This window comes from Chrysochloris asiatica, unplaced genomic scaffold (assembly GCF_000296735.1).
Source record: "Chrysochloris asiatica unplaced genomic scaffold, ChrAsi1.0 scaffold00168, whole genome shotgun sequence".
Classification (NCBI taxonomy): Eukaryota; Metazoa; Chordata; class Mammalia; order Afrosoricida; family Chrysochloridae; genus Chrysochloris; species Chrysochloris asiatica.
Window position 1 is genome coordinate 6,735,150 of NW_006408686.1, and position 9,300 is coordinate 6,744,449.

A 9,300-nucleotide genomic window follows, 5' to 3' on the forward strand; every position below is an offset into this window, starting at 1 on the left:
GGAGCAGAAAGCCTCATCTTTCTCCCTCAGAACCACTGGTAGTTTTGAACTGCTGACCTTGCGGTTCGCAGCCCGATTCATAACCACTACGCTACCAGAGCTCCTTGTAGTTACAGTGTAGTGCTTATCAAACAGTGCCACCTGGGCTTTATGCACAGTGGCTGTCAAGTCCTGTGGAGTTGGTTCCGACTCAGAATGACCCTGGGTAGGGTTTCTGAGAGTGGCTGGGTGGGTTTGAACCACTGACCTTACAGTTAGCAGTCCCGTGTTTATCCAATAGCGCCACACCACGCACAGTTGGTCCCGTTAACCCTGGCTATCTGCCTCATGGTCTTAGTTGTCATTGTCATGGGTATCTGGATGGATAGACAGATGGATAGACAGCTTTCGTGCTAAACAGCTGCCTTTCCTGGGGTGGGAACATGACACTCTTCCCCCCTCTCCCTCTGCAGCCTCCAAGCGAAGGATCCCCGCGTCCCAGCCAGGCATGACTGACCCCCACCAGCTTTTCGATGACACAAGTTCAGCCCAGAGTCGCGGCTATGGAGCCCCTCGGGCCCCCAGTGGCCTGGGCTACCCTGCGGCCTCCGCTTCGCCCCAGGCTACCTTCCTGGCTGATCCTATGTCCAACATGGCCATGGCCTATGGGAGCAGCCTGGCCGCCCAGGGCAAGGAGCTGGTGGATAAGAATGTGAGTGGGCTGGGGCTGAGGCAGGGGGTCCAGAAGGTTTGGGGCCTAGTGGGCAGGGCCCAGTGTTGGTTACTTTTGGATTGAGGAGGCCTGGGGTCTGCCTCTGCAGATCGACCGCTTCTTCCCCGTCACCAAGCTCAAGTATTACTTTGCTGTGGACACTGTGTATGTGGGCAAGAAACTGGGCCTGCTCATCTTCCCCTACCTGCACCAGGTCAGTGCTGCTTGATTCCCAAGGGAGGAGAAGGGTGGAGCAGGGACCTGAGTGGAGGTACATCCTTGGGGGGCTGGAGACTGGCACAAGGCGGGTAGATTTGCCTCAAGGGAGGGCTTCTAAGAAGCAGAGGGAGAAGCCTAGATCTGGGGGTCCTACCTATCCCCGCTCTCTGCAGGATTGGGAAGTGCAGTACCAGCAGGACACTCCGGTGGCCCCCCGCTTTGACATCAATGCTCCTGACCTCTACATTCCAGGTTTCAGCCCCTGCGCCCTCCTGGGTGGGGAGGTCGGGCAGAGGTTTGGGTGCTGGGAGGCTTCAGGACGGTCCTTCTCCCTCTAACCAGTGTCTGTCTGTCTATCTTCCTCACACAGCTATGGCTTTCATCACCTATGTATTGGTGGCTGGCCTTGCACTAGGGACCCAGGACAGGTAAGAAGGCAGGTGGTGTAGGTGAGTCTGGTGACCACCTTTCAGTGCCCCCTCTCTCAGAACAGCCCCACCATACTCTCAGTTGGTGCCCCCTCATTTCTGCTCTTCCACGTGTAGCCCCAGCCTTGCCCTGTGCTCAGGGAGCTGCCAACTCCACCCTTCCTCTTGGCCTCCACCACCAGGTCCATCCTATCCTGTTTGTTCCAAATGAGCTGCCACAGCCAGAAAGGTCTCATCTGAGGGGCTGCCCATCTGCAGTTCTCCATCCTGGTTCAAGCCCCTCCCCCTGCTCACTCAGCCCTGGCCTTTTCAAAGGTCCACGTCTGCCTCCCAGGGATCTCTGCTCCCCTCCGTCTCCCACAGGGCCCCGCTCCTTCCTGGTGTCTCCGTTGTGGTGCCTCCGTGCGGGATGCCTTCCTGCTCCCGAGACTGGGTTAGGCCTCCCTCTGCTCACGCAGTCCCCTGTCCACTTCCTTGGAAGCACCAAAAGCAAATGTCATTCCATGCAATCAGTTAATTGCTGGGGCACTGGGGACATATCGGGGACCAAGATAGCCAAGTCTACCTTGACAGTACTCTATGCCTTCAGGCCTCATTTCAGGTGCCTTGCCCCCCAAGAAGCCACCTGATCCCCCCTACCCCCAAAACTGGGCCAGGTACCTCTTGGGGCTCCCATAGCCCCACTGAACTTCCCCCACATCTCCCCGAACCGGGCCCTGATCTCTCTGAACCCTCCACCCATACTTCCTCCTACTTGTGTTGCCCCCTATCCTGGCATTTCTGCGAGGGAGGGCTCAGGCCATGTTGCCATTGGCAGGTTCTCCCCAGACCTTCTCGGGCTGCAGGCGAGCTCAGCGCTGGCCTGGCTGACCCTGGAGGTGTTGGCCATCCTGCTCAGTCTCTACCTGGTGACCATCAACACTGACCTCACTACCATCGACCTGGTGGCCTTCTTGGGCTACAAATACGTGGGGTGAGTGCTTCCAGCCTGTCACTTGTCGTCCCCCCAGGCCAGGCCTCTTCCTGAAAGCAGCCTGCCCCTCTCCGTCCCCTTAGGATGATCGGTGGGATCCTCATGGGCCTGCTCTTTGGGAAGATTGGTTACTACCTTGTGCTTGGCTGGTGCTGCATGTCTATCTTCGTGTTCATGGTGAGCTGGGGCCTCGGGGGATCGATGGGGTGTCTAAGGATTTCAGGTGGGGAGTTTAGCCCAGAGCTTCAATGCTCCACTAAGGAGCCCTGGGGAGGGCTTCCTGCCAGAGCTGGGGCCTGAGGAAAAGGAAGGCCATGCGGCTGCTAGGGCTGCTAGAGGACCGGGCTGCTTAGCTAGCAGGGCTGAAGACTGGCCCCATGCCCCGCCCCCTTTCTCCTTATCCCTTCCCCTGGCAAGTGCTCCTGGTAACGTTTTCAGGAAGGAAGCAGAACACACTGCTGCTGTTAGAGGATTTGGGGGGTCTTGAGACCCCTGTGCTCGACTGCGCACTGGATCAATAGGAAACCGAGGTCAACAGCTGCCTCTGTGGACCACAAGGACACATGAGGCTGTAAAAGGGCAGGGACTTGAGCCAGGTTGCCTGGTACTCATGGAAGCCTTTGACGCGCACCCCTCAACCCCTGTCAGATCCGGACTCTGAGGCTGAAGATCCTGGCCGAGGCGGCGGCTGAAGGAGTCCCAGTGCGCGGGGCGCGGAACCAGCTGCGTATGTACCTGACCATGGCCGTGGCCGCGACCCAGCCGCTGCTCATGTACTGGCTCACCTTCCACCTGGTGCAGTGAGGGTGACTCCACCCGAAGCCTTCGAATTCCCGCCCCTGGTAGCCAGCTACTGTGCGCTGCCGTGGCGATTCATCTCCTACCCGCTCGCGCGTCGCCTGGTACCCGCGGAGCTTGTCTGTCCGTTCGTCCCTTTCCCCCTCCCCTTCCTCGCTAAGGTGCTGAGATGTCCCGCTGCACAGGCCGCCTGCGTGGCCACTGTTACAGAAACAATAAACCCTGTTGGGCATTGGTGTGGTCGCCTCTCCTTGGCCATGCGCCCGGCTGACCAGCAGGGGGCAGCCTCAGCCAGCCAAAGGGCTGGGCGGAGCCGGAAGGTGCACAGAACCTCTCACCCCAGCAAGGTTTAATGAGCTTCCCTCTTCCCCTTCTTCCCCTTCTTCCCCCGCTTCGCCTTCTCCGCTCCCTCAGCCTTCTGCTTCTTCTTCACCTTGGGCTTCTTGATCTTGCCACTGGCGTTTTCCTGAGACAAAGGGTGGAGAGTAGCAGGGAGAAACAGAGACAAGGTTCCTCCAGTAAACTACTCAGGGCTCCGAGCCCACCTACCACCCGGGGCGCCTCGTACCTTTGCTTCGATGTCTGAGGCGCTGGAGCTGCTGCTGCTGGAATCCGAGGAGCTGCTGCCACCATGCTGGAGGGAGGTTGGCAGTGAGGCCTGGCCTTCCCGCCCCCTGCCCCCATCCCAGCTCAAGTTGGGGCAGACCCCTCCTTGGACACGCTTGAACTTGAGGTGACTTACCCCGGGATTAGCAGCTACTCCTGCCTGCGCTGGGCCCTGAACTTTGGGGGGGCTGTGTTTTGGTTCCCCCCGCTGGCCTGCCCCCTCGGGTTTCTTGGAATTGGACTCCAGGGCTGCAGAGAGAGGCAGAGTAAGCTGGTGCTGGGGCAGGAAGTGGCCCCCCCTGGGTGGCCCCAGCCTCTCAAGTCCCTTTCCTCCCCAGGAGCTCACCTGCTGCCAGGTCGAACTCCATGGTGGTGGGAGGTGTGTGTGAGGGCTGGAGCATCTGGTGATGCTGGGAAGGGGCAGCGGGCCCTACCCACCCGAGGAATTCTGAGCAGCTCCACCCGGCTGTCCTTTGACTCACTGCCCATCCCCTGCCTCGCCCAACTTCTCTCTGGGAAGGGAACGGTGCACTGCTTCCCTATGAGCTGTGGGGGCCGAAACACAGGGCTGCCGCCAGTTTCCCCCCAAAGGGTCAGAGACTCATTTCTCAAAAACTGAGAGGGAGGGGCCTGCTGAGTGCCCACCTGTGTCTGCCAGTCGTGTTGGTCCTCGTGATGCACTGATTACTGCATACCAGCTGCCATGCCAGGGTTCTGTGTCTGGTCGTTCACAGTGACAACCCCTCTGGCTTGGTAAGCACAGCAGTGTTTGCTGGGTAAAGGCTTGGAACCAGCCTGCAAAATGTGATGTTCGACCTTATAACTCCGCAGCCAAGTACCCCCCTCTCTGTGCCTCAGTGTCCCCATCTGTCAAGTGGGGCTGGCGTGAGAATCACATGGGTTCATTCCTTATCACTGGTATTGGGCACAGAACAATGCTTTATAAAATAATTTTAAAATATTGAAAGGTAGGCACTGTCACCATCCCTATTTTACAAAAAGAGAAACCAGAGAGACCAAGCAGGTGAGTGAATTGATGAGGTTCAGACAGCATGAAGAGATTCCAAGTGGGTCCCAATAGAGTCCAAGGCTTTGCCTGTCCCTCATCCCATCAGCCTCCCCACTAGGTGCTGGACCCAATCAGACAGGAGATGCTGTATACCTGAACCACTGCCCCCATTCCTGGGAGGCTATGTCTTCTGTGTCCTCCCAACAGCCAGGCAGTGTCCAGCAGGAAGTGGCAGGCAAGGCCTGAGGTCTAGAGATGCTGCTGTAATGGCCGGTTCACATCCACTTTTCACCCCGGTTTCCATCACATGCCCTGTAACTGCCAGCTCCACAGAGCCCCACCACTCCATCCCGTCACCCCGCTGCGTGTCCATTACCTGCCCACTGCCATCAAGTTGACTCCGACTCATAGTGACCCTAACTAGGGTTTCCGAGACTGTCAGTCTTTATGGGCACAGACAGCCTCATCTTTCTCCCACAGAGCGGCTGATGAGTTTGAACCACCAACCTTGTAGTTAGCAGTCCAAAACCTAGCTCACAGTGATACTAGGGCTCCTTCCTTATATCCATTACAGCACTTAGCAGTTAGTGGAAATGACCTGAATCCTCATTCATCCTTTTAGCATGTATTTACTGAGTACCTACTACATCGGGGCACCAATCTAGGATCAGGCATACTGAAGGGAATACTACCCAAAAGTCTCAGCCTCTTGGAGCTGACAAACCTACGCCCACAGCGCTGCCAGGACTCCTTGTGAGGCATATAGTAAATGGTAAATTGATAAGAGACAGGAATGGACTTGTGGTTGCCCGGGACTAGAGGTGGTAATGAAGATTCATTATAAAATGGGCAGGAGGGATCTTACTGTTAGGTACCATCTTGTTGTTGTTATGTGCTGTGGAGTCGGTTCCGACTCACAGCGACCCTGTACAGGGTTTCCGAGGCTGTAAATCTTTACGGGAGCAGAAAGCCTCATCTTTCTCCCACAGAGCAGCTGGTAGTTTCGAACTGCTGACTTTGAGGTTTGCAGCCCAATTCGTAACCACTACACTACCAGAGCTCCTTTAGGTACCAGCTAGTTAGCTACAAACTAGCGAGCCCATTCACAATAGAAGACAACACTGCCCAGTCCTGTGCTTGCTCACAGTCGTTCCGTCTGAGCCTATTGATGCTGCCACTGTAGCCATCCCTTTCACTGGGGATCTTCCTCTTTTTTTTTTCACGGACCCTCCACGTTACCAAGTATGATGTCCTCCTCCATTAAAAAATGGAAATTCTCTACAACCAATGTCTACTGATGGTTGCACTACTTGAAAAAATTATTTAAAATCATGGTGCACTTAAAACAGGTGAATAACATAGAAATTACACCACAATACAAACTTGTAAAGAAATGCTGAGAACTCAGAAGACAGGAGTCCTGCTGTGGCATGGGATAACGCGCTGGGCTGCAAAGTTGGTTTGAACCGCAAACTCGGTGTTTCAAGCTCACCAGTCACTCCTCAAAAACCCTATACAGGGTCATTATGGATCAGAACAGACTCGATGGCACTTAACGACAACACTAAGAAGAGAAATATAGTAGGAAAAGGGACTAAGTAATACCTATGCTACAGTTAAGAAATCAAACCATGTGTTTCATTAGGTTTTAAAGTGTTAAAAAGCTACCCCTCCCCTACCCCAAATGATTCTGGCTCTTAGTCACCCTTGAAACCTAGAACTGAACTCCCCCACGTGGCTCAATTTTCAGCCAATCCATAGGTCAATAAGGTGAACAGTGATGGAGATATATGACTCTTGAGAACAATCAACTATTCAAGACCAAAAGGGCAACATTTGCCTAAAGACAAAGTTCAGACAGCAAGAAAGGATAAAAGGAACAGAAAGAAACGGGATGCATAAGGCGATGTTACCTTGAGTGGATCGCATTCAAAGGTATGAAACAATGCATATCATCTTTTGAATGTGAAACCAATTTTCTCTGTAAAACACCCAAATTCGCAGTGAAAAAAAAAATTGTTAAAAAGCAAGGGTGTCACTTAGAGGAGGAGTAAGGTACACTTGACCCCTGGTATGGTGTCCTCAAGCTCATCATTTGCATGTGAAGACTGAACAGTGACTAAAGACTGAGGAGTTGACATATTTGAATCATGGTGTTGGGGAAGAAAAATGAACAAATCTGCCTAGGAAGAAAGCCAAAATAGAATTGAGGATAGTGAGACTTCGTGTCATTTACTTTGGAAATATTATCAGGAGAGACCAATTCCTGGAGGACATCATGTTTGGTGAAGTAAGGATTCGGGGAAGACGACCCTCAAGGAGATGGCTGGACGCAGTGGCTACAACAATGGACTCAAACAGGACAATTGTGAGGGTGGTACAGGACCAGGCAGGGTTTTGTTCTGTTGTACATGGGGTTGCTATGAGTCTAACTGAAATCTCTTGAGTAAAAATCTGAGGATGAGAAAAGAAACCAGGTAAGTACATGTACGAGGAAGGGCATCCTAAGTAGGGAACAGCATGTTCAAAGGTCCTGAGGCAGAAATGTGCTTGTGTGTGTGAGAAGGCTTGTAAATTAAAGTTAGGTCATGGAGTCTTGTGTGGCACTGTAGGATAACTGCTGGACTGCAAGGTAGGTTTGAACCACAAGGTCAGCAGTTCAAACTCACCAGCCATTCAGAAACCCTGTAAAGGGTCGCTATGAGCCAAAACCTACTCGACGGGCACTTAACAATATTTGGGAGCCATGAGAAGGTTGTAAGCAGAGAGAGGAGGATTGTGACTTGTTCAGAGTGGCAGAGCCAACTGGATGTGGGGTGTGAGAGAAAGTGTCTGCCCCCCCCGCCCAGAACAGTAATTTCACGAGGGTGGGGACTTCTTTACTCAGCACCCAAAATGATGTGACTCAGAGTGGGTGCTCCATGTGACTCAGAGTGGGTGCTGTGACTCAGAGTGGGTGCTCGTTGTCATTTGTTGAATTAGGTTATTCACTGGCAGATACTAGTTTATGGCTGGTTAGAGCAGGCAGAGTGGCTATGCATTTGCATTTGGGTTCTGGAGGGGCCTGCTTAGGTGTGAATCCTCTCTTACTGCTCCTGGCAAGTAAGTTAACCACACTGCACTTCAGTCTCCTCCTCAGTTAAATGGAAATGATGCTACTTACCTCATAAGGTTGGGTCGCTTTAAATGAGTGATTCTTGGGATAAATGGTTTTGCATAGAACAAAGTAAATAACTGCTCAATAAATGTCAGTTTGGAGACCTGGTGTGGCACTGTAAGATAAGCACTGGACTGGTAACTGAAAGGTCAGTGGTTCAAACCCAACAACCGCTCCTCAGAAACCCTATATAGGGTCAGTATGAGTCGGAACCTGTCGGGGACTTCAGGGTCTGACCTCGACATAGTTGTGTTGTTCACGAGTGTTTGGTTCATGAGGAGGGGAGATCCAGCGGCGATAGGGATAGCAAAAGAATACACAGACAGAAGAAGGGAGACAATGAGGCACCCCAAAGCCAGGGTGGATACATCACTGGTGGGCAGGCTTGGGAGTACAGGCATCGTGGCCTCTGCAGGCAGCAACTCACTGCCCTGCAATCTTTACTCCAAGCCTTCCAACCAGTAATGCACACCTGGGGAGGCCCGGGGCTCTGCTTTATTTAGGGGAGGAGCTTCACACCAAGCTGGGAGGGACCAAGGCAAGGTACAGCTAACATCAGTACTTTTCCAGACATTCAGGTAATTTTACATCATAGTTTGCTGGTTTGAATCCCAGGCCAGCAACTTGGTTTCTCAGGCCCAATTAACATATCTATAGCCCCTGAGCACACTTGGGGGAAGGTGAGTTCTGCAGGAGATGCCCAGGTGAATGGGCTGCATCTGGAAAAGGGATTAGGGAGGATGGGTTCTTTGTCTATAGAACAAAGAACCGAGAAGTAGCTAAGTTATTTTTAGTTAATCCTTTGGAGAAAGGTTTAACCTTGCAACCTTTAGTCTTGGCTTTAGGAAAATATCACATTTATCTGTGGATTTTCAAAGGCTCCGTGTATTAATTTAATATATATAACTGAATATTAAGATGAAAGCAATTTGCCATTAACTGCCAGTGGCCTCATTTGTTACACTCAGCCCTATAGGGCCTCAAACCTCTGACCAGTCTTACACGGTCCGCAACAGGAACCAACTCAACAGCACTTATCAACAGCACTAAACCCCTATCCTAACTATAATACAGGAGTGGATGGATGAGTGTAGCAGATCTCCCTGTAGCCACCTATTTACCTTCACTGAAGTTTAGCATAGTAAAGAGCTGCTGTATCCTTGGGGATGAAATGTTTCACATTGCAGTCCTTCAACCTACCAGCCCAGTGTCTGTGGACAAGAAACCTAACCTTTATATGACCCATAGCAACCCTGTGTAGGGTTTCCAAGGAGTGGCTAGTAGCTTTGAACAGCCAACCTTGTGCTTAGCAGTCCAGTGCTGATCCAACAGCGCCACACCAGGATCCTTGGCAGAATATTGTTGTTGTTGTAATGTGCTGTGGAGTAGGTTCCAACTCAGGGACCCTGAAGAGGGTTT

At 52.5% G+C, this 9,300-nt stretch overlaps 2 protein-coding genes across 3 annotated transcripts in view; one reads left to right on the top strand and one right to left on the bottom strand.

Moving 5' to 3' along the window:
- Positions 1-3,115, top strand: part of YIF1B (Yip1 interacting factor homolog B (S. cerevisiae)) — a 10,917-nt gene extending 7,802 nt beyond the window's left edge. For both annotated transcript variants that reach the window (XM_006871462.1, XM_006871463.1), the window contains exons 2-8: positions 453-691; positions 801-905; positions 1,084-1,162; positions 1,281-1,338; positions 2,156-2,311; positions 2,395-2,488; positions 2,960-3,115. In XM_006871462.1, coding sequence (XP_006871524.1) covers positions 453-691; positions 801-905; positions 1,084-1,162; positions 1,281-1,338; positions 2,156-2,311; positions 2,395-2,488; positions 2,960-3,115 — 887 coding nt within the window. The remainder of the gene's footprint in view (positions 1-452; positions 692-800; positions 906-1,083; positions 1,163-1,280; positions 1,339-2,155; positions 2,312-2,394; positions 2,489-2,959) is intronic.
- Positions 3,116-3,458: 343 nt separating this feature from the next.
- On the bottom strand, positions 3,459-4,083 carry LOC102829894 (chromosome unknown open reading frame, human C19orf33). Its single transcript, XM_006871548.1, has 4 exons — positions 4,062-4,083; positions 3,852-3,964; positions 3,678-3,743; positions 3,459-3,575 (listed from the first exon to the last, which is right to left on the bottom strand). The coding sequence occupies exons 1-4, from the start codon at positions 4,081-4,083 to the stop codon at positions 3,459-3,461; spliced, it is 318 nt and encodes a 105-aa protein (XP_006871610.1).
- Between the last annotated feature and the right edge of the window lie 5,217 nt (positions 4,084-9,300).